This window comes from Medicago sativa, chromosome 8, assembly GCF_051527215.1.
Source record: "Medicago sativa cultivar Bolivia chromosome 8, Bolivia_mono, whole genome shotgun sequence".
NCBI lineage: Eukaryota > Viridiplantae > Streptophyta > Magnoliopsida > Fabales > Fabaceae > Medicago > Medicago sativa.
The window spans coordinates 18,610,332-18,635,178 of NC_140756.1; the positions used below are offsets into that span (position 1 = coordinate 18,610,332).

Below are 24,847 nucleotides of genomic sequence, written 5' to 3' on the forward strand. Positions count from 1 at the left end.
CTAACAACTTAAACTTCATTAACTAGTATCATTAATCTTCCTACATTAGTCATAAACTATCATAACACTAATCATAAACATCTTCATATATCATCAATTACTAATCTTAAACATCATTATATAACATCAAATAATAGTCACCAACAATCATCACATAGCATCAATATCAATCATAAGCATCAACATGTAATTCACATAAGTATCATTATCAAAACATAGCATTACCGAAAATAACTTCATAATCAAATTCGTAATCAATCCCATATATCCACATAATTATAAACATCAACTTATAGCATCCTAAGTACAAACACAACGTTATCATGTATCGTCATAAATATATTCATAAAACATCACATATCATCATATCATAATTCACGTAACATCTTATCATAAATCATATAACATCATAATCAATCATCAACATAAACATCATAATCATTCATCTTCATTCATCATAGCACTTCATTAATAACTTACCAACGTGACGTCTTGACATCTAAACAACTCGACAACTCAACAACTTGACAACTCGACAATTTCACATCTTAAATCATCTTAAAACTTCTTGATATGCAAATGCATGTGGTACCAATCAACAACATAAATGAGCGTAATTAGGCTCTTCAACATGTGAGCATAAAGCTGCCGGGCTTAAAGCCCCCAACGTAGTTTGAGCACAAAGGCTGCCGGGCCTAAAGCCCCCAACTTTAATGAGCACAAAGGCTGCCGGGCCTAAAGCCCCCAACTTTAATGAGCACAAGGCTGCCGGGCCTCAAGCCCCCAACTTTAATGAGCACAAGGCTGCCGGGCCTCAAGCCCCCAACTTTAATGAGTATGCAATGGACTCAATCTTCCTACAACTTGACAACTTAAACAACATCATGAACATCTATGACATCCTAACATCTTGACATCTTGACAACATAACATCTTAACAACTTGATGACTTCATAACGACTCGACGACTTAACAACTCTTATCATCATAACGTCTTAACATCTTAATATCTAAGCATCTTGACAACATATGGATCACATAAATAATTCATGTCATATCATAATATAACAATATCAAATGATAATAAACAACATCTTAAAACATCATATTCATCAATCATAAACAACTTCATATAACATCGTATTTAAATATCGACAATAATTCACTAAGTATCTTTGTAAAAACATAATAAATTATCCACAACATATTTTCATGTCAAACCAAAGCTACTGGAAAGATATCACAAATATCAACAACTTTCATGTTTACAACAAAGATCAATTCAAAACAGAAACATATGAACAAAACGCAAAAACATGAAACAGAGAATGCTGTCACCGTACAAATTTGCTAAGACCTCCCTGTAGTATTTTCATCATAACTCACAGACCAAACATCATTTTCACGTCAAACCAAAGCCACAAGAAAGCTAACAAAATTATCTAAAACTTTCATGTTTACGCCTAAGACCAATTCTGTACCGATCAATACCAGTTTTTATTTTAAATTCGGAAAAGTTGTGCTGAAAGTCCATAAAAATTCACTGTGACCTACGTGCAGTAATTTGACCATAACTCAAGTTCTATAAATCCTATTGATGTGAGACCAACGGCATTAGAAAGCTAACATCCATACCTACCACTTTCGTGTTTACACCTAAGACCAATTCCCCACCGATCAATACAGGTTTTAATATCAAAATTCGGGCAGAATGCAGATTTTCTTCAAGTTTCACCTAATCTCATGGTTATAACCTCAAAACTACTTCCAATAATCATCCTATGGATTATCTAAGGTCTGTACATAATTTCTACATCAATTCAACAAGTTTTCATCATCTAATCATCAAATCTCTCTCAAAACCCTAATTCTCAAATTCTCACAAACTCTCCCCAACTTGTTAGATGTAATCTAATGATTTAACAACTTAATATTAATGCAAGATAGTCTCACCCTCACCTTAGATTAATTCCTGAATCAGCAGCAGCGTTCTTCTTTCCTAAGATATTCTCCTCTTCTCTTGACTTTTCTCTTCTCTTCTCTTCTTTCTTGTTCTTCTCTTTTCCAAAAAGCGGTTTAAGGTAAACTCTTTCCAACCTAAGCTTCTCTATTTATAATACTAAAATATTCTTCCCAAATCTATTTAGGCCCAACAACTTATTCTTCTTTCTATTCCAACCCTCAAATCCACTCACCCTAATAATCCTCATATTCTAATAAATAATATTTCTCTACTAAATATAGTCTTCCACTAAATATATAATAATACACCATATAACAAATAATAGCATATTTCATCAAAATATATATGTATATAATATTTTAACACCAAATAACAAATATAACTCTTCATTGAATAATAAATATATTTCTACACTAGATAACATATATATTTCCACACAAAATAACAAATATATTTCTACACTAAATAACATATATATTTCTACACAAAATAACAAATATATTTCTACACAAAATAACCCCACAACTTAATATTTATTTTATTTTCGAATCTTATTTTATTAAACAATAAAATAATTCACAACGTCTCATAAATTTTTCTAAAATCATATCAATCACATAAATCTTATAAATCACACTAATCATATAAATATATTCTAAAACTCATTTAAAATAATTAAATAAAAAGGAGGGCGTTACACTTGCGGCGTCTTTTTATATGCTACTTCAAAGAGTGTTTGCACTTATTGCATATATTTTTTCTGTCAATTTTATTATTTATTTTTTTGGTAATAAAAGAGGGCTGACGCCCTCTGTCAATTTTATTATTATTATCTTGATTGAAAGAAATGAAATATTAATTAAAAATATATCTTTATGTCATTTCATATTTATTAGCTACTTCAACTTCTAAATTTACTAAATACCAAACATTCAATCCGCTAGCTTATTCACTATCAAGTAGCTTATTTGCTCTCAGCGATATGCTCATCCACTATCGGTCAGTTTATCAACCGTTTTTTTTTTTTTTTTGCTTCAGATTGATTTGCTTCTTTTGGTCTTCATCGCACATGCTGTAATGAATTTCTTTATAGGAAAGTGAAGTTCTTTGTGACTAATCTTTGTATATATGATAATCAAGATGGAGATATGGTGATTTTCTCTTGTATCTTTTTGGTATCTATAGTCATTTCATAATGCTCATTTTGAATCTAGTCATATTAGTGATTGCAATTTTCATTGTCATTCCTTTAAAAGTTGTGCATTTTTTATTGACTTGTTTCTTTCTTTATAAACGATTAAAACTTTTCGAAAAATTGCAAATATTATGGTCGAGTGATCTTCTAACATGGATGTAGTTTTGACCACAAATTACCCTTTAGCATAAGATATTATTCTCTCTAAAACTTGATTTCTTCATACTCAAGTAAGTTTATTTGATAGTTACTAAAATTCTGTTAAAACTATATAACAGTCTTTATATTTTGTTTCACAACCAGAGTCTGTTAACTAAGTCTCACAAATTCTTCATCTGCTGCTGATACACGGAAAATCATTACATTATATTAGACGCCTTAATGGTCAGAATTCAGTTAAGTACTTGAACCACATCACAGAAAGATCATGTTAACAAGTGATTATAACACATTTGAGGAATGTGAGATGGTAGTGAATCCAAAATCTGCTGCCTGGTCAAAATTGTGTCCCTCCATGCATTTTCACTATTTCTTAGTGAAAATTGTGAATTGCAGGCTTTTCTAATTGCTCTAAGGAAACCTTGCAATAAACACCTCGGATAAGAAATTCAGAAACAACAACGGCCAAACTTCCCCATAGAAAGTGTACTATGGTCTGCGCGAGTTTTGTTTCAAAATAGACCAATTTCTAATAAGCATTGATATATGGTTATCAAATGTTGGTCTAACTCACGCCGACCATTCTATATGCATTGCATTTGAGTATTATATATACTCAAACTACGATTGTGATTCTTCGGTTTCTGCGTTCAGCATAAAACTGGGAAATGCTAGAGTTATGTCCCTGAAATTAGAATCAAAAAGTGATTTAGAAACAACTGTGTCATAATGCAATGAATGGATGTGTCATTTAATCAAATTTAAAACTTACATTAGATAAGGTAGAGTCATGTTCTTGAGTAATGATGGATTCTTTCCAACATATTCACTCCATTCTTCTAAGTCAATTTTTCCGTCACCTTTCGTGTCTGTTTCTAGAAATGTCTGTTAACACCCCCCAAAATATATATATATAAGAAACTTTCAATATAAAATTTATAAAGTGATGATTTTATTTAGAGTCTGATATGATAACAAACCTTGTCCACAATTGTTTCAACCACATCATCAGATAGAACCAAATCAGATTCAACCAAAATCATCAACACCATATCCTTCAACTGTAAATTTTCATTAGAACCAAAACATTAAAACAATTGTCACAAGAATTATACCAATCTATCCTATGAAAAGACTACCGGAGTATTTACCTCTTCGCGCTCAATGTAACCTGTATGCCTCAAGTCATATAATCTAAACGCATCTGCGAAGAATAATTTTACATGGTGAGTAATCATATACTTAACAATATCAATTTGAAATTTAATATGCTAATGAATATGATGTGTTCTAATTTTTATGATTGTATATACGATCAACATCCTGGAATGGTAAACAAACGACTAAATTGCTTATGTACAATGACTTATATTTCTTACATTTTATTTTGTCTGCTTGAGGAGCTTTAGGATGAAAGATGCCTAAAGATCTGATAAATTCGCCAAACTCTATATGGCCGTTGTGATTGACATCGAAAAGATCAAACATCTGCATGGAAAGAAGATCAAACGATTATACTTGAAAAGCTATTTTCATAATCAACATGTGCATATAGTACATATTAAGAATGTGTAAGAACATCAAAAATTAGATCAACATGCATACCCTATCCACAAAGAGGTTGCGTTTGTTTCTGTTTCTAAAAAGAGCAAAGTGAAGCTCTTCCTGTTAATATACACAATACACAAATCAATTATTATAAACTATCTGCAAGAAATGCATCTAAAGAAGTACAAAAATACTGATTCTCCAATCGAACAAGAGATTCAAGTTTCATTGAACTACGTCGAATTTAAAAAACTACCTTTTGAATAAGTCCATTTTTCACAATAACTGTGCATAATTTTTTGTACAACTCCTTCAAGATTTCCACCTCTCTCACAGTAACTGCTAGGTACAAAAAAAGATCTTCAAAACAATGTACACTATTCATATGCAATTGGTTGCATAAATTAAAACACACAAGTGGAAAGGAACCAATTTCAGGTTCTGTTTGGATAAACAACTTATTAACCGATTGTAGCAGAAGTGATTATCAAATAAGTGCTTATGTATAAGTTATTTCTATAACAAAAGATAAAATAAAATAAAATTGTTTTCATGTAAGCCATAATCTGTTTTCATAAGCTATCCTGTAGAACTTATGAAAATAAGTTTAAAACGCTCGCGGACATGTCATAGGTTGTTTCTATAAATTCTCTCAAATAGTTTCACAAGTGTAGAAGTCAATCCAAAAAGCCCTTAAGATGGTATGCACTATGCAACCCCTTTTTTAAGCAATAACTAATTAATATATTAAGTGTAAAAAAGAGGATTTTGACCACTAAATCAAAGTAGTATATTGCTCTTGCTATCTCCATGAAATTATCTAAATCACGTATCTACCTATAATTTTACAGATTATAAGATTAATTAATTAATCAAGACAATTTAACTTTCCAAGGCAAAAAAAAAAAAAACTTGAAAAGGAAGCTCTCTTACTTACATGGTGTTTCAGAAGCAAGGATAGAAAAATCTTCAGAACAAGAATTATTAAGCTCATTTTCTTTTACTTCTGAAGGTAGATTCTTATCTTTGCCAACTTCAGAGGATCCATCCATAATATTTTCTGCTACTTTTGAGCTACTGCAACCCATTCTTTACATAAACTTTATGTGAATGATGAGCAAATATCAAATGTATAGTATTATTATTATACTTGCAAAAAATAACTTAGATTTGAAGACATAAGCTTAATAAGTGTTGGAAACCAATGAAAGAAAAGTCAATTTTACAGCTACACACATAAAAATTTATATTTATATTTAAGAGTTTTGTCTATATATGTAAATGTAAAATGCATATATATTAAATTAATGGATGAGATGATATATGTGAGAAATTTATATGCCTTCACGGTTCCTAATAGATTACGTTTTTGACTATGTATGTGTTATGCAAATTGCTATTAATGGCGTGAGACTCATCTGTCTAACTCAAATGTGATGAACAGCTTAGTGATAGAAATATGCAATAAATAATGTCATGATGAAAAAACCTAAAGGGGGTATGTAATAATGTAAAAGTGTATTATTTTTCTTTAATGCTTGTTTGGTCTTTACCATTGGAAGATTACACAAACACACGTCGACATCTATAAAGTAAATATATAAATAGAGTAAATTCTTTTGAGGGAAACAGGTTGTGTTAGACTAGATCCTCTCAAAAAAAAAAAATTGTTAGACTAGATAAAGGATTAAATAGTTTTTTTTTTGAGAGAAAAAGGATTAAATAGTTATTCTAGCAAATAATATATCTACCGTACATCAATTACACCATGAGGTCACTGTTACAAGTAAAAATTTATATTTTAAATTTATTTAAATAATGATATATATGATCTTTATTATAGATCATATACATCATTTAATGAATGAATCTAAATTGTTTATTTTTGTTTATAATAATAAAATTTATCAACTATAAATTCATCTGTCATCCGCTACAATATCAACTATGCTCTATTTTTGTTAAAAAAAACAGAGTCAGTGTTATTCATTAGCAACTTGAATGAAGCAATAGGTGATGCCGAAATTTCGGTAAGAGTAATGATATTTTGACATTCATTTGATGACAACTTTGTTGACAACCTTGTTTTTCTCACTTCTTATTGGTCAAAAACAATGGAGAGAGAAAAAGGAAGAGAGAGAATAACAACATCATGTGAGTATGAGAGAGAAAGTTGTCCAAAAGTTGTCAAAAAGTGGTTGTCAAAATATCATTTTTCTTTCGGTAAAGTGTTAGGTGAGCATGCGTGTGGGTGTCGTTTGTTTGCTACTAGGTGACAAAACCACAAAAGAAAAAAGTGCAAAAGTTACTCGTTTAGTCACTCTCTTCATGATTTCGTCCCATGATGAGATATTTAATTGAGAATTTTTTGACAAATACAAAGACTACTTTGAAATTTAATAAAGTTGAGACTAGTTTGAGAGTGATTTACTGTACATAAATTTTTTAAAGATTTAAGGATATAAATTATTCTTTAGAAAAATTAATATTTTAATTTTTAAATGCATTAAATACTTATATTTTTTACAAAACTTTACTTCCCCGATCTCAATTACTACATCTAATCTATTTTAAAAAAAGTTAAATTAACTCATTCAAATTGACAAATTGACACTGGAGATAATCAAACATGAGACCTCGAGGAGGAGCACACTCCCAGGTCCTAAGCCAATATCATAGGCCAACCCAAGTGGATTTACATCTAAGCGAATGCTAGCCGCTATCTTTTGAACACTATCTCTGACACTCATTTTTTTATTGGATGAAATCATTGTATGTCCCACCTTTTTTTTAATGGCAAAGTAATATATATATATATATATATATATATATAATACACCTTAAGGTGTATGTTGCTATAACACACCTTCTAACAAAAACAAGTGGGTGTGTTCTAGCAAATCCTATAGGGGTTTGCTAGGATACACCCACTTACTTTTTAGAAGGAGTATTTTAGCAAGTGAATAACTAAAAAGTGGTTAAATACACCCTAAGGTGTAGCTTTGCTAAAACACTCCCACATAAAAACTAGTGGGTGTGTTCTAGCAAATCTCATATATATATATATATATATATATATATATATATATATATATATATATAAATATATATATAAACAAGGAGGGATTAATTCCCAAATAGTACAAAGATAGAGTAACAAAAACTGAACACGAGATGGCCAACAGAAGCCGGGCACTGTGTACCAGAGGTACTCCAGAAAAAGAAAACAAAAAACACCAAACTACAACCACCCTGAAAAATGATGTGTTATGCAAATTGTTATTAATGATGTGAGACTTATTTGTCCAACTCACATGTCCTTTTTATAAGAAAATACTTGGGTGACATAATGTCACCGTGACATTAAATCTGGGCCACACAAAGGTGTTGTGTTGTGTGGCCCAGATGTGTTGTATGTATTGTGTGGCCCAGATGTTGTGTGGCAATGTGTGTTGTGTGACCCAGATTTAATGTCACGGTGACATTATGTCACCCAAGTGCTTCCCCTTTTTATAGTATCAACTATCAAGTGTGACGAACAGCTTAGTGATAGAGATATGCAATAAATAATGATGTCATGATGAAAAAAACCTAAAGGGGGTATGTAATAATGTAAAGAGTAATGATATTTTGACATCCATTTGATGACAACTTTATTGACAATCTTGTTTTTCTCACTTCTCATTGGTCAAAAACAATGGAGAGAGAAAAAGGAAGAGAGAGGATAACAACATCATGTGAGTATGAGAGAGAAAGTTGTCCAAAAGTTATCAAAAAGTGGTTGTCAAAATATCATTTCTCTAATGTAAAAGTGTATTATTTTTCTTTAATGTTTGTTTGGTCATTACCATTGAAAGTTGATTACACAAACACACGTCTACATCTATAAAGTAACTATATAAATAAATAATTTCTTTTGAGGGAAACAGGTTTTGTTAGACTAGATCCTCTAAAAAATTATTGTTAGATTAGATAAACGATTAAATAATGATTTTTGTTTTTAATGTGTAATTAGTAGTCATAATATAATTGATCGAAATTTTAAAATAGTCATTAATTGTGCATTATGTTAGCCAAAACGAGTAGTTCTAATATATTTACTTATTGTCATATCAATTATTATAATAGACGACCCTAGTTTTTATAGTGAAAGAAACTTCAACTTCTCTCTAAGTTTTCTTTCTCTTTCACTCATTGAGGATGAATGGTTTTATGTCATTTTTTGACCTAGAATCACCATCTGCATCTTTTTTCTCTTTTCTTTCAATCTAAATAAGTGATTTCCACACATATAAGTGTTTTCTTGTGTTTTTTCGTTATTTCATCGTCTGAGTGCAGCATTGTGTTGTTCGTCGTCTTGTACGACGCTGTTTTATTTCGCGTCTTGTTGTGGTGTTTGTTTGATTCATATTGAAAGATCAACTTCAGTCAATCACAAATTCAATTAATGATTTGGACGTTAACATTGCAGATCCGGAAGCATGGGTATTTTGGTGATTTAGATTTTATCATATTGTTTGTATGCATTTTACTGTTGTATGCTATTAACTTGGGTGTTGTGAGTTTGTTCCCAGATTCATCCTTTACGTTTTTAACGATGTTGATTCTGATAAATTATATCAATTTGAATGAATATCGTTTTGTTTTTGTAAATAAAAAAAAGTACTTATTTACCATTATATCAACCCAATAAAAAAATGTTACATTGATGGACTATTTAAACATCATGAACTATAAATGAAACACACAACCAGAGACTGCTTTAATTTTTTTTTTTTGAAGAAGCTAAGAAAAATATATTAAAACAATAGACAACTCCTCAAGCACAAGGAGTGCTTAAGAGAGTTGCCAAGAAGCTGTTACAATAATGTTAAGCCACAAACAGCCAGAAGACAAGAAAATAAAGCTAACAATTACTCAATAGCTTTAAGGCAACTAAGAGGATTCTGCCTCCATACAGAGTAGTCAAAATCAAACAGGATGTAGTACGATTTCAACCACCAATACGTTTGGAGTTTAACCTTTTCAACTAGAGTCTCAAGTGGATCCGACTTGTTGTGGAAAATCCTTTTGTTGCGATCTTTCCAAATAACAAAGAGAACTAAAGTCCAAATAGTGGTAAACGCAATCCTAGAGTTTTTGGAAAACCCTCCAAGACCACGAAACTGATGAGCATGAACAAGAATGTCTCCATGAAGAACCGCCTCGAACCCGAACCACTTTGTAACCAAGTACCAAAGCCGCCCATAAACATCACACTAGCAGAACAAATGATGACGGTCTTCAGGTTCCCCACATAGGGCCACACAAGGAAGCTGAGTAGCATCAATAACTCCTCTCCTAAGTAGATTATCCTTTGTAGAAAGCCTATTTAAAAAGAGACGCCATATAAAGATATTCACCTTCAACGGAACTGCTTTAAGCCACAAAAAGCTATCGAACCCTTCATTAAGATTGGTATCGATCGCTATTAAGTAATCATAGGCTGATTTCACTGTGTAACATTGCGACACATGGAGTTTCCACACCCACCTGTCAATCGTTCCAACCTGCAAAACACAAACAGATAAACGCTCCACACACTCCATAAGAAGCCCCTCCTCCCAAGCAAATAACCTCCTCTGCCACTTCCACGCCTCACCTCCAAAACCCCATCCTAACTCACACATCTCCGACACCGTAGCTAGTTTATTGTCCGCAAGATGAAAAAGCCTACTATAGGACCTTTCTAGCGGACAATCATCCAACCACAGATCCACCCAAAACAATGTTGAGCGACCATCCCCCACCCTCCTAATAATGTTGTCTGACAGCCACCTATTATCTACCACTCCCACCCCGAATCGAATTTGGTTCAAAGTGCGCCACCAAACCGATCCGCCACCATCACCAAAACGCACCCTCCCTCCCTCCTCACCATATTTGGCGCGAAGAACTACGTTCCACAGACTTCTATTTTAAAATTTTAATACATTGAAAAACTTTTATAATTACTCTTTATACATTCAAATACGAAAATGACTATTTACCCTATTGGACTAATTGAAAATGACTATTTACATTTACCCTATCATTTACCCTATATAAGATTTCGAGTTTTTTTTGTGGTGGCCGGGATTTGAACCCGAGACCTTGCATATTTTATGCATTGTCCAAACCAACTGAGCTAAACTCACGAGGACATAAGATTTCGAGTTTAATTATATTAGAAAATTTATGGATTATACCTCTATACACAAAAATAAATATGTTTTTGCTAATAATTTTTTCACACGAGTTTATATATTTTTTAATGATTTAATGCGTTTGAACTAATATTTATAACTTATCATTTTTGTCTTTAATGCGTTTGAACTAATATTTATAACTTATCATTTTTGTCTTAAATTTATGCTTGGTATCTTAATTAAATAAAAGTTAAGTTTTTTTTTTTTTGTGGTGGTCGGGGTTTGAACCCCGGACCTTGCATATATTATACGTTGTCCATACTAACTTAGCTATGCTCATGAGGACAAATAAAAGTTAAGTCTAATATTTATTTATTGCATTTCATAAATATAAACTAATTCATTTGTTAATTTTACGGAACATTACATATTCGAGAAAATAATTTATCTACTATATATCGATTACCGGTTAATTTATCAACTATCAAGTACATTATCAAATTACATTATCAACTACACCCTCCGGTCACTAATATAAGCAAAAATCTACTTTTTAGATACATTCAATTAATGATGTATGTGACATATAATAAAGACCACATACATTATTAATTGAATGTATCTAAAAAGTTGATTTTTGCTTATATTAGTGACCGGAGGGTGTATACTCTATTTTTGTTAAATAAAAAACAGAATCATAATGTTATTTATCATTAGCAATTTGAGCAATAGGTGACGCCGAAATTTCGGTAAAGTGTTAGGTGAGCATGCGTGTAGGTGTGGACTGTGGATGTCGTTTTTGTTTGATACTATGCGACAAAACGACAAAAGAAAAAGTGCAAAAGAGTGTTTTTTAGAGGAGTTTTGTTATTTGAACATCTACATATGTGACAACTTCTGTGGCAATCAAATTTTTACATAGGAAATGAGGTAGTGGCACAAAAACCAAAGCAATAGAGAGAAAGTAAAAAAATAATGTGAGTATGAGAGAGAAAGTTGTCACAAAAGTTATAAAAAATGGTTGTTCAAATATCATTTCTCTTTTTTTACTAAAGGTGATTCGAGGACTTTTAAAATTTTTTGAAGGAAGGACTTCTTAAATTTAGAAATTACTAGACTTTTGACCCGTGCGTCGCACGGGTTTTCTCGACTATAATAGAGATCAATAAATAATCTTTAACGCGTAAGATCATTGATATGGTAGAAAATATTTTCTTCAAAAAAAAAGCAAGAGGGTAGGAATGAAATCGGTGTGCATTGCATTTTTTTAAATGGAATTTGTTAGGTTAAATAATTGCAAACCTAATAAAGCAAATGAGCGGGAAAAAATTAGGTTAAGTTGCTGCTGACGTAACAAAATTAATAAATAAGGATGTCAAAAACAAAAGGCATGAAATTAAAAAAAATCCAAAAAAAAAAGTGTAAAATTCTTGACAAAAAAAAAATATATAAAATAGAAGGATCATACGTGATCATTGATATGTTAGAAAATATTTTCTTCAAAAAAAAAAGGCAAGAGGATAGGAATGAAATTGGTGTGCAATGCATTTTTTTAGATAGAATTTGTTAGGTTAAATAATTGCAAACCTAATAAAGCAAATGAGCGGGAAAAAATTAGGTTAAGTTGCTGCAGACGTAACAAAATTAATAAATAAGGATGTCAAAAACAAAAGGCACGAAATTAAAAAAAATCCAAAAAAAAAGTGTAAAATTCTTGAAAAAAAAGTATAAAATAGAAGGATCATACGTGATCATTGATATGGTAGAAAATATTTTCTTCAAAAAAAAAAGGCAAGAGGATAGGAATGAAATTGATGTGCAATGCATTTTTTAGATGGAATTTGTTAGGTTAAATAATTGCAAACCTGATAAAGCAAATGCGCGGGAAAAAAATTAAGTTAAGTTGCTGCAGACGTAACAAAATTAATAAATTAGGATTTTTAAAAAGGTTTAATAATTTTAATTTTCAATACATTAAATTTTTTTTTTTTGACAAGAAGAAACTTATTGCATTTCATTCATAATAATAGTAGAGATACAAGATGGAATCCTAATATGAATATGGAAACTAGCATGACACAAAACCACTCTAGCAAAGCTATGAGCGACTTCGTTGGTTTGTCTCCGAATAAACCTAACATCAGAGGTTACTAAATCAGAAGCTAACAGACGTCTACAATCATTAATTACTGTGCTAAAATTAGAGACGCCGCTTTTACTGTCATAAAGACTGTCTACCACCGTTTTGGAGTCAAGCTCAAAGTCCACAATACCTAGTTGCAGATCACGAACCCAGTACATTGCTGATAATAAACCCAAAGACTCGCCCAAATCCAGATCAATGAGCGGAGTCGTCCATTCAGTCTTGGCTAAAACAAAGCGACCTTCATCATCTCGAATGCAAACACCAATACCGGCCCGATTCCGAGCTTGAGAGAAGGACGCATCAACATTACAAGTAAACCTGCCAGGACTTGGTTTAATCCACTTAAAATCATTCGGGGTATCAGGATTCTGAGGGATAGGATGCCGAATAGTCTGAGCATTCCTCCAGCTAGTAAGAAGAGAACCTGCACGAGCACAAATAGCTTGTGCTGTTTCAGTAATATTGTTCCATACCTTATTGTTTCGATGCTTCCATATACTCCAGAGGGTCACACTGAAAATTTGCTTTTGTTGCTAATCCAGGTGTTGTAGGATAGCAAACACATTGGTTGGAAAGCTGACATCAATATCAAAAACAACCATCAAAAGCATACTTTTACTACACAGAAAGAACATATGAGTACTATCCTCACCAAAATCATCACACACTGCACACCTATCAGTACACTAAACTCCTTTTGATTGCAACCAGATTCTCGTGGGCAAGCAATTACGACAAGCTCGCCAAAGGAAATTCTTAACTTTCGGGGGAAATTTTAAACTCCAGATACAATTCCAGTTACCCAGCACACGGTGTTGTACAACTGCCACGTCATGATTCAGAATATCCTTATAAGCACTTTTAACTGAATAAGTACCATCCCTCTCGAACTTCCAAACATGTACATCATGAGTTACCGAAGGAAGTAACGGAGTATTAAAAATGTTTCTAGCAGTAACATTGTCAAAAAAACATTAATTAGCTCCATATTCCAATATTTTTGGGGTGTAACCAACAAGTCAGAAACAGTGATAGCTGGCCACTCCAAGTGATGATTAGTTGATGGTAAAATTCGTGCAACATTACTGATCCAAGGGGGATCCCAAATTGGTATGTGTTCGCCTGTACCTATACTCCACTGAAAATCGCGTCGAATCACATCTTTAGCACTCCAAATACTACACCAAACATAACTAGGATTATGGCCTATACTAGCTCCAAAATAGTCACTTCGAGGAAAATATTTAGCTTTGAGTAAACGAGTGATTAGAGACTCTGGAGAAGAAACCAACTTCCAAGCCTGTTTACCAATCATAACCATATTAAACGCTTTAAGGTCCTTAACTCCCATACCTCCAAACACCTTTGGAACTGAAAGACGTTCCCAAGATAGCCAGTGCAATACTCGAGAATTTGCTGAATTATTTGTGCTAATAATCTTCAAAGCCATAGCTAATTCTGAGTGTTTTGCCGCAAGCGTTACTCTGTGTTTAGCCGTGGAGAATAGAAATAAACCTCACCCTAAAAATTAGATTCATTAATCCTAACCATTAATTGATATTATATATATCCCTCCCCATATATATATATATATATATATATATATATATATATATATATATATATATATATATATATACTAGTTTGAAACCCGTGCCATGCACGGGAAATTAGTGCAGAATTTTTAACATTATTTTAATTTTTGTTGATAATATTTATTACAAAAAAAAGTTAAGTACATGTCAAAATGTATGTATATCTTATAAATATAGGGAATACACATATCTTTGATGTGATTTTTTCATTCCATCGGTTCCCTTCATTTAAATTACTTTACTCCCTCTGTTTCAAAATGAGTGTCGCTTTAGCCAAAAAAATTTGTTTCAAAATGAGTGTCGCTTTCAGTTTCCAATGCAATAATAACTTTTTCATTTCAATTGTACCCTCCAATTAATACTCTGCACACTACTTCCAAAATATTACTTTTAAAACTAACCAGTAGTTAATAAGGATAATTTGGTAAAATAAACATTCTCTTTCTTTTAATCATTGCATTTCTTAATATGTGTGTAAACACCTAAAACGACACTCATTTTGAAACGGATGGAGTATCATTTTGGGCTTAAGACTTCGAAGGTTTACCTGAGTTAGAGTAGACCTCAAGGCTCAATATTTGTTAGTGGAGGTACTTAAAGATCACCCATCAAATAAACCATCACATAGACAGCGAAAGTTAAACACACGACCTTGCGTGTAGAGCTGTCAAAATGGGCTAGCCCATATGGACCGTCCCGTTAACCCCGATTAATTATAGGGTTTGTACCTTTAATTTTCAGCCCAAATTTTTATAGGACATTTTAGCCCGTCCTAACAAAACCCGGTACCCGTTAGGTGTAACGCCCTCCTTTTTATTTAATTATTTTTATTAAGTTAGAGTCTATTTATGTGATTTATTTATTTATATGAGGTGTTAGTATTTTATTATGTGGCATTATTCTATTATTTATTAGAATATGAGAATTATTAGAGTAAGTAGATTTGGAGGTAGTTTTGAGATTATATGTCTTTTTATGATTTAGTCGATTTATTTTGATGAGTGATATTTTGTTATGTTATATGTTGGTATTTAATAGAATAATATATTTGTTATTTGTTAGAAATATATTTGTTATTTGGTGTAGAAATATATTTGTTATTTGTGAGAGATATATTTAATTTAGAAATAAATAAGATTATGAGGAATAGAGTAGTTTTGAGGTGTAAGAGAAATAAGAAGGGGGTTAGAATAGAAAGAAGAATAAGTTATTGGGCCTAAATAGGTTTAGGAAGAGTATTTGGTATTATAAATAAGGAAGCTTAGGTTAGAAAGAGTTTTACGTTAAACCGTTTGTTGGAAAAGAGGAGAACAATGAGAGAAGAGGAGAACTCAGAGAGAGAACCCTAGGAACGAAGAACGCTGCTTTTGATTTCAGAAAAACAATCTAAGGTAAGAGTGAGACTATCTTTCACTAATATTAAGTATGTAGAACATTAGATTGCATCTAACATGTTTTAGGATGAGTTTGTGAGATTATGAGGAATTAGGGTTTGAGTGAGAATTGATGATTAGATGATGGAAAACTGCTGAATTGATGTAAGGGGGGAGTCTCTATTTACCATAAGGGTTGTATGAACATATGGGTAGTGAAGGGTTATTACTTTTCGTTGTTTTCTTATTCTTTTGATGAACCTATGTTTAAATTTGTGCTCTAGCTGATTATTGTGCACTTTTAATCTTATTACTCCTGCGTATTACTTCTTATTGCTGACTGGCTGTTGTGATATTGTATTGTTGGAAAATCAAAACTCTGCCGCTGCCTTCCTGTTTCAATTCCAATTAAAGAGTTGTTTATCCTTATATTCATATTTGCTGCTTGTTTCTTCCTTTCACGTTGTTGTTCCATTCAATTCATGTTGCCGTGCTAGCTCCTTGTTACCATGTTTATTTTATTTAAATTCCATGTGTGATATTTGAATTGTTACTTGATTTCCATTTTTCATATTCTTTTTATCAACAACATAACTATATCTTGGAATTGATTAAAAGCATGAATAAATCTCTATTATTTTCATTATCATAATTCTTTTTAATTTGTTAGATATTAATTGATGAATTATTTAATTTAAGTGTAAATTGTGAATTATTTAATTATGTGAATATGATGATTAATTGTTGAGTTATTTGACGAAGATGCTATTTAACGATGTGTTATTTAAGGATGTGTGATTTAAAGATGTTCTATATAAAGATGTGTTATTTGAAGATGCGTGCTTTTAAAGATGTGTTATGTAAAGAAGAGTTATTTGAAGATATTTGATTTAAAGATGTGTTATATAAAGATGTGTGATTTAAGGATGTGTTATATTATGATGTTGATATGCTATGAATTAATATGTGTTGCATAAGTTGCTGTCGACCTTATTTAAGATGTAAAAGTCGGTCTAAGTTGTTATGATTTAAGAAGTTGTCCATTTTAATGGAATTGTATAAGATGTTCACGTTGTTGTCCAAGTTGCATTTAGAGTTGTGTTGTTGCATAGTCAGCGATGGGGGCTTAATGCCTGACAGGTCCTTTATGACCTTAGCGATGGGGGCTTAATGTCTGACAGGTCCAAATATGACCTTAGCGAAGGGGGCTTAATGCCCTGGTGGTACCACATGCATATTGAAGTTGTCTAAGTTGTTGTTGAAGTTGTCTAAGTTGTTGTTGAAGTTGTCTAAGATGATTTGAGAAGTAGAAGTTGCATAGTCGAGTCGAGTTGTTAAGAGGTTAAGATGTCGAGTTGTTAAGAGGTTAAGATGTTGAGTTGTTAAGATTGATTTATAAGTTGAATACGAAGTTGATGTTGATGATTGATTATGAGGCTGACCATGAATTTGGTTATGAAGTTGTTATAATAATTCTATGTTTGATAATGCTATGATGTTTCTGATTAATATTTGACGATATGTGATGATGTTGTGATTAATATATGTGATGATGTGTGTTATTATTATTTGATGATGTATGATGATGTTTATGACTAGTAACTGATGTTATATGATGATATATGATGCTATGATTAAGGTGATATAAGATGAAGTATATGACTAATGTAGGAGATTAATGATGCTAGTTAATGAAGTTTAAAGTTGTTAAATGTAATTTATGATTTATGAGCTTAATATTATTGTTTGAGAAATCTCACCCCTTCTGCTGGAAATGTTGCCCTTCGTATGGGTAACTGCAGGTACTGATGGCTTGTATGTTGGTTGGCTCGAGTGTCTAGGTGCTCTGATACGTAACGGGATGGGGTTTGCTTTTCATATCTATTCCTTACGTGTCCTTTATGAACTTTTTATGATTAAGTGTTGAACTAATTTATGAGATTTTCTGATAAGGCCTGCGTGCCAAGACTCTTATCATGTTGAACTATTTTCCGCTGCGTAGTTTCAGATTTTATGATGATTGAACTTTGAAGGATAATTATTATTATCTATTTTATGATTTTTAAGAAATGTGACATTTCGTTTTGTGAAGAAAAACTCTGATTTTATTAAGAAATTTTACGTTGGGAAAACGGGGTGTTACATTAGGGCTATCCCCTATGAGGCGTGAGTAGCCCGCATAACAAACAAAATCATAGATATTATAAAAGTAATAAACAATTATATTTACCGGTTTCGATGCTTATAATTTTAAAGATCAGATATATAAATATCTATAGCCATAACATACGTAATTTATTTAAAATTGCTTTCCATGCTGTTTTAGTTTGTGACTTTTGTACATAAATGTTTACAAATTTTTTTTGTGGTAGGAATTATTTAAACATATTAAAAAAAATGTAGGAAATTTTATAGGAGTATTTTTTAGTACTATTTTAATTTTTTAAAAAAATTAATACGGGCTGACCCGTTTAGCCCGCAGCCCGTGTAGGTCCGGACTCGGGTAGTATTTTTCAAACCCATGTTTTAACTGGGCTTTTTTACCCCGCCCGATAAAGGCCGAAGCCCGTCAGGGCTAGCCTTAAACGGGCCAGGTAGTCTTTTTTGATAGATCTACTTGCGGGTAAGTTAACTCGCTACCAAGTGTGCTAACCTTCATTGGATATTTTTTATAAGATTATTTAAACTATTTTATTAATTTTACGATTTAATCTTATTTGTCGAAAATTATTCTTTTTATATTTCAAAAACTATATGCCAAAAATATAAAAATACTATATGTCAAAAAAAAAACATCTTGTAACTACGTAAATCAATTTAAATTGAAAAAAAACTCGTGTTAAAAAAAATAATTTTTTTTTGTTACATCACATAACTAACTTAAGAGCGAATTACCAAATTAATATATATTCTTAAAAAAGCTGATATATAGAGAGAGAGGGGGGGGGGGGGGGGGGGGGGGGGGGGGGTGGTGGGAAAGGGAGGGGGAGATTTAATAATATCGTTCCACACACATACTACTTATGTTATTACTAATCCCTAGATTGGATTTTAGGGATGAAAAATCATAATTCAATTACATAAATCTCACCCTTTTTCGTATTTTCTTCTATGCTACATTTCGCTTTTTCGATACAACTTTGGAGAATACTCCCTCCGGTCTCAAATATAAGAAAATATTCATTTTTTAGGTTCATTGAATAATTAATGTATTTGTTTTACAATGTAGACTAGATACATTAACTACTCAATGAACCTAAAAAAGGAATTTTTTTCTTATATTTGAGACCGGAGGGAGTAATCTTTAATCACCAGACCCTAGAAACATTCATGAATTGACTATGTTGATGGACGATTTCAATAACAAAAAGTGTATACTCTATTACAACAACTCTGGCCTTGAAGTTTTTTTTAGGGAGAAAAAGTGTTTTGATATAAACTAATAACACACTGTGATAGCATGCTAATCAAAAGTAAAAAACAACAATTTTCTATTGAGACGGTGAAATGCAGGACTGTGTGTTTGTCACATTTGCATGTTACATATTTATATGATAAAATGGTCAATATGACACACCTAACAATTACAAATGAGTGCAAAAATTTCAAGTAGTTTTAAGTTTTTAATGAAAATGTATTTAAAAGGTTATTATAGAAATTAATATGTATTAATAGGCAAACTAAATGTGTATCATTTGGTAACCATTTAAAAGTCAATTCTAATTTTTATAGTATTTCATTTTTTGATTGAGTAGCATTAGTTATATTTGTGGTAAAGTTTTTTTTTTTTTTTTTTTGGAAACGTCTATGGTAAAGTAATTTGTTTTTTCTTTTGTACACAATTAATCATAATTATTTTATTAGATTACCGAAACATGGCATACCACTATTTTCCTTTTTTTTAAACTCTAATATAATATGTTTTTATTAAACTGAAATCTAAATCAATTTGAAAAACTATACTTTTAAATTTAAATAGTAGATGTCATATATGTTCCTTCAAAAGAAAAAAGTCATATATGTACTGATAACGTGGTTTAATCATTTTGGTGCATGTAGTATCAATTTTATATTGTAGTGGTCAAATTGGACGGATATAAATTTTTAATCCAAAATTATCACAAAATTAATTAGAATTTGATTTCCCCTAAATAAAGTAGTGATGATTTGATTTTGGTTTAATGTCATTCAAACAATTTCAATATTGTTTTGTGCAAAAAAAAAAAAAGAATGATTTATTTAGTTTTGTCTAAATTAATGTCTTTTATGATTCTTGCCTTTAATAATTTTTTTTGGTCAAAATTAGAATGGAGCAATGATCCTTGAAGGTCTAATGAAAATATTGATGCATTCTAGTGTTCCACTATTTCCGGTTGCTTCTGCTTTATCTGCGCATTCGGTTGAGCACATTTACGTGCATCAAGTGTTGAATGGAGATCCCTCAGACTTGATTACAACAGGAAGCACATCGCCTACAACTGAGCATACTGAACCCCTTGGAGACTCGAACGTAGCTACCTTGGACCTATCTCAGAATTTTATTGCGCCACTTTGTGAAGATGTCTCAGCCACTGTGCAGCATGTTGTGACTGATTCGACCCCATGTCTAGCCAACGATGGAGTTGACAGTTCCTTGAATGCGTGTGCGGCAGGCATGCAACATAGTAACCACATATTCAACAAGATTTAGATCTCTGGAAGAGGATCAATGAGTATGATCAGCGATTAACATAGGCTCCATTTGTTACTGTCATGACCAAAAATCAAAAATAGATGTTGAAAAAACACCATTTTGATGAGAAGCCTCCTTACCGGACCCGCTCCAAGGGTGAAGCTTCACCACCTGCCCAATGAATATAGTCTTCTATAATGTACGAGGTATTGGTAACTCCGATACTATAGTTACTTTAAAGAATTTATTTTTGACTCATAACCGTATGATTTGAGTTTTGAGTTCTTTCGGGACAGATGTGGTCTGGCTAACTGCAAATTTCCCTGTTGTTTTTAATTTCTTGCATTTTGTTTATGAGAGTTTTGGCCTAGTTCCCCCTCTTTGTATATACTTTTTCCCCAATTTTTTAATAATATTTTGAGTTTTGCGGCATAGGATGGAGGTTCCCGAGGTGCCAACCTAGTTGGGATGTCGGTGTTTCCTCTTGATGCATGTATTTTCTCCTGGCTTATCCAACAAAAAAAAACATTATTAATGATTTTCAGCATTTTAACAATTTTATTGATAAAAATGGGTTGATAGATTTGCCTCTATGCGGGCGACGGTACACGTGGTTCAAAGGAGATGGTTCTGCAATGAGCAGGCTAGATCGTTTTCTGTTATCCGAAGAATGGTGTCTTCAGTGGCCTAATTGTTTTCAGGTAGCCCTTCTCAGGGGTCTCTCTGATCACTGTCCGCTTCAATTATCTGTGGATGAGGAAAATTGGGGACCTAGACCGTTACGAATGTTGGAATGTTGGCGAGACTTACCAGGATATACCCAGTTTGTGAAAGAAAGGTGGCGGTCGCTTCAAATTGAGGGATGGGGAGGCTATGTTCTTCGCGAGAAATTGAAATTGATCAAGGTTGCTTTAAAAGAGTGGCATTCTGTTCATGTCAAAAATATTCCAGGAAAAATTGAAGGCTTAAAATATAGGCTATCTGAGTTAGATGATCAGGTGGACGAAGGTGGGTTATCGGTGGAAGAGATTGAGGAGATGAGGAACATAACACATGACATTCATTCTTTATCGCGTGTTAGTGCTAGTATTTCTTGGCAACAGTCCCGTACTCGTTGGTTGAGGGATGGGGATGCAAATTCAAAGTATTTCCATTCGATTCTCTCGAGTCGGCGTCGAAGAAATTCCATTGTTTCTCTATTGGTGAATGGTAATATTGTTGAAGGAGTTCAGCCTATTCGGGATGAGGTTTTTTCCCATTTTAGACAGCATTTTGCGGCTCAACACTTATCGAGACCGGGGGCAGAAAATTTAAGGTTTAAGCAATTGTCTTATGTCGAAGGAAGGAGCCTAATTTTACCTTTTTCAGAAGCTGAAGTTAAAAGTGCGGTGTGGGATTGTGACAATTTTAAAAGTCCGGGGCCGGATGGAGTGAATTTTGGTTTTATCAAGGATTTTTGGGAGGAGATCAAAGGTGACATTATGCGGTTTCTATCTGAATTTCATAGGAATGGAAAGCTATCGAAAGGTATAAATTCTACTTTTATCGCCCTTATTCCTAAAGTTGACTGTCCTCAGAGATTAAATGATTTTCGTCCTATATCATTGGTTGGGTGCTTGTACAAAATCTTGTCAAAAGTGTTGGCTAATAGGTTGAAGATGATTATTGGTCGGGTTGTATCAGAGACCCAGACAACTTTTGTGAAAGAAAGACAAATTCTAGATGGCATTCTAATTGCAAATGAGGTAGTAAATGAGGCCCAAAAATCTAACAAAGAGCTGATGCTTTTTAAAGTTGATTTTGAAAAAGCATATGATTCGGTTGATTGGGGGTACTTAGATACGGTTATGAATAAAATGGCTTTTCCGGTGTTGTGGAGGAAATGGATAAAAGAGTGTGTCAGCACTGCAACTACTTCAATTTTAGTGAATGGAAGTCCAACCGATGAGTTTCCTTTGCAAAGGGGATTGCGGCAAGGGGATCCTTTTTCTCCTTTTTTTATTTTTATTGGCTGCTGAAGGATTGAATGATTTGATGCAATCTGTGGTGGAAAATAATTATTATACAGGTTACGGGGTAGGCACATCCAATTTGGTGGTGCTGTCTCATTTGCAGTTCGCGGATGATACGCTTCTGTTAGGTGCAAAAAGTTGGGCAAATGTGCGAGCTTTACGGGCAGTGTTGACTCTGTTTGCAGACATGTCTGGTCTCAAAGTGAATTTTCATAAGAGTTTATTGGTTGACATTAATATTGGGGAGTCTTGGTGTAACACCCTCCTTTTTATTTAATTAATTTAATGAGTTTTAGAATATATTTATATGATTAGTGTGATTTATAAGATTTATGTGATTGATATGATTTTAGAGAAATTTATGAGACGTTGTGACTTATTTTATTGTTTAATAAAATAAGATTCGAAAATAAAATAAATATTAAGTTGTGGGGTTATTTTGTGTAGAAATATTATTTATTAGAATATGAGGATTATTAGTGTGAGTGGATTTGGGGGTTAGAATATAAAGAAGAATAAGTTGTTGGGACTAAATAGATTTGGGAAGAATATTTTAGTATTATAAATAGAGAAGCTTAGGTTAGAAAGAGTTTACCGGAAACCGCTTTTAGGAGAAGAGGAGAACAAGAAAGAAGAGAAGAGGAGAGAAAAGTCAAGAGAAGAGGAGAATACCTTAGGAAAGAAGAACATTGCCGCTGATTTAGGAATTAATCTAAGGTAAGGGTGAGACTAACTTTCAGTAACATTAAGTCTGTAATTCTGATAATTAGATTTAACATGTTGTAGGTTGAGTTTATGAGAATTTGAGAATTAGGGTGTGCAGAGCATCATTGTAATTGGACCCTGAAATCTCTCAAATGTCTTGATCTATTATTTTAATTTATTTGACTATTTGGGATTAAAATCGATGCAATGAAAAAGTAGATATAAATTGATTAGTACTTCACTTGATGTTTTAAGATGCTAAGATGTTAAGATGTTAAGACGTTAAGATGATAAGAGTTGTTAAGTCGTCGAGTCGTTATGAAGTCATCAATTTGTTAAGATGTTATGTTGTCAAGATGTTAGGATGTCATAGATGTTCATGAAGTTTCTAAGACATAAGATGTCGAGTCCATGCATACTCATTTAAAGATGAGGGCTTATGCCCTGGAGCTTTTGCTCAACCAGAGACGAGGGCTCATGCCCTAGGAGCTTTTGCTCAATAGCGACGAGGGCTTATGCCCTAGGAGTATATTTATGCTCACAAGCGACGAGGCTTATGCCCTAGAATGGTACCACATGCATTTGCATTTGTCAAGATGATTTGAGAAGTTGAAGTTGCATAGTCGAGTCGAAGTTGTTAAGATGTTAAGATGTCAAGTTGTCGAGTTGTTAAGATGTTAAGATGTCGAGTTGTTAAGATGTTAAGATGTCAAGTTGATGAGCTATTAATGAAGTGCTTTATGAATGATTATGATGCTTAAGATGATGAATGATTATGACGTTTATGATGATTGATTATGAAGTTTCTTATGATGATTGATTATGAAGTTGTTTATGATAAGATGCTATATGATTTATGATATGATGCTATGTGATTTATGATAAGATGCTACATGTTTACTAATGATGATATGTGATGATGTTTGTGATATTTATGATGATATATATGATGTTATGATTAAGGTGATATATGATGTTATAAATAAGATGATATATGATGTCTATGATTATTTATTATGATAATATAAGATGAAGTTTATGACTAATGTAGGAAGATTAATGATATTAGTTAATGAAGTTTAAGTCGTTAAATGTGATTGATGAATTATGTGCTTAATATTGTTGTTGGTGAAATCTCACCCCTTTGCTTGAAAATGTTGCTCTTCGTATGGGTAACTTGCAGGTAACTAAGATTAGTTGCGGTCGTGAGTGGACTCTTCACAAGTGTGTCTTAGGTGCACTGATACGTAACGGGATGAGATTATGTCTTTACTTTCTGTTCCTCACGTATTACTTTATGAACCTTTCAAGA

The 24,847-nt window shown here is 32.4% G+C and overlaps 2 protein-coding genes across 2 annotated transcripts; both read right to left on the reverse strand.

Moving 5' to 3' along the window:
• Nucleotides 1-3,472: 3,472 nt before the first annotated feature.
• LOC146897519 (calcineurin B-like protein 7) lies at nt 3,473-6,356 on the reverse strand. The gene is made up of 8 exons (XM_085737526.1): nt 5,803-6,356; nt 5,122-5,204; nt 4,923-4,982; nt 4,697-4,805; nt 4,469-4,521; nt 4,298-4,378; nt 4,090-4,202; nt 3,473-4,002 (listed from the first exon to the last, which is right to left on the reverse strand). Exons 1-8 carry the CDS (start codon nt 5,951-5,953, stop codon nt 3,939-3,941), a joined length of 714 nt encoding a protein of 237 aa, XP_085593652.1. The 5' UTR covers nt 5,954-6,356; the 3' UTR covers nt 3,473-3,938.
• Nucleotides 6,357-9,778: 3,422 nt separating this feature from the next.
• LOC146897520 (uncharacterized) lies at nt 9,779-10,534 on the reverse strand. The gene is made up of 2 exons (XM_085736432.1): nt 10,268-10,534; nt 9,779-10,123 (listed from the first exon to the last, which is right to left on the reverse strand). Exons 1-2 carry the CDS (start codon nt 10,532-10,534, stop codon nt 9,779-9,781), a joined length of 612 nt encoding a protein of 203 aa, XP_085592558.1.
• Between the last annotated feature and the right edge of the window lie 14,313 nt (nt 10,535-24,847).

Bases quoted from the DNA above. Each gene is read 5' to 3' on its own strand.
- LOC146897519 (XM_085737526.1), bottom strand. From the start codon at position 5,953: ATGGGTTGCAGTAGCTCAAAAGTAGCAGAAAATATTATGGATGGATCC. The intron at 4,983-5,121 runs GTAGTTTTTTAA...GTATATTAACAG, and splicing joins AAAATGGACTTATTCAAAAG to GAAGAGCTTCACTTTGCTCT. The intron at 4,379-4,468 runs GTAAATACTCCG...GAAAATTTACAG, and splicing joins GTTACATTGAGCGCGAAGAG to TTGAAGGATATGGTGTTGAT.
- LOC146897520 (XM_085736432.1), bottom strand. From the start codon at position 10,534: ATGTGTGAGTTAGGATGGGGTTTTGGAGGTGAGGCGTGGAAGTGGCAG. The intron at 10,124-10,267 runs GTGAATATCTTT...TTGTTCTGCTAG, and splicing joins TTAAAGCAGTTCCGTTGAAG to TGTGATGTTTATGGGCGGCT.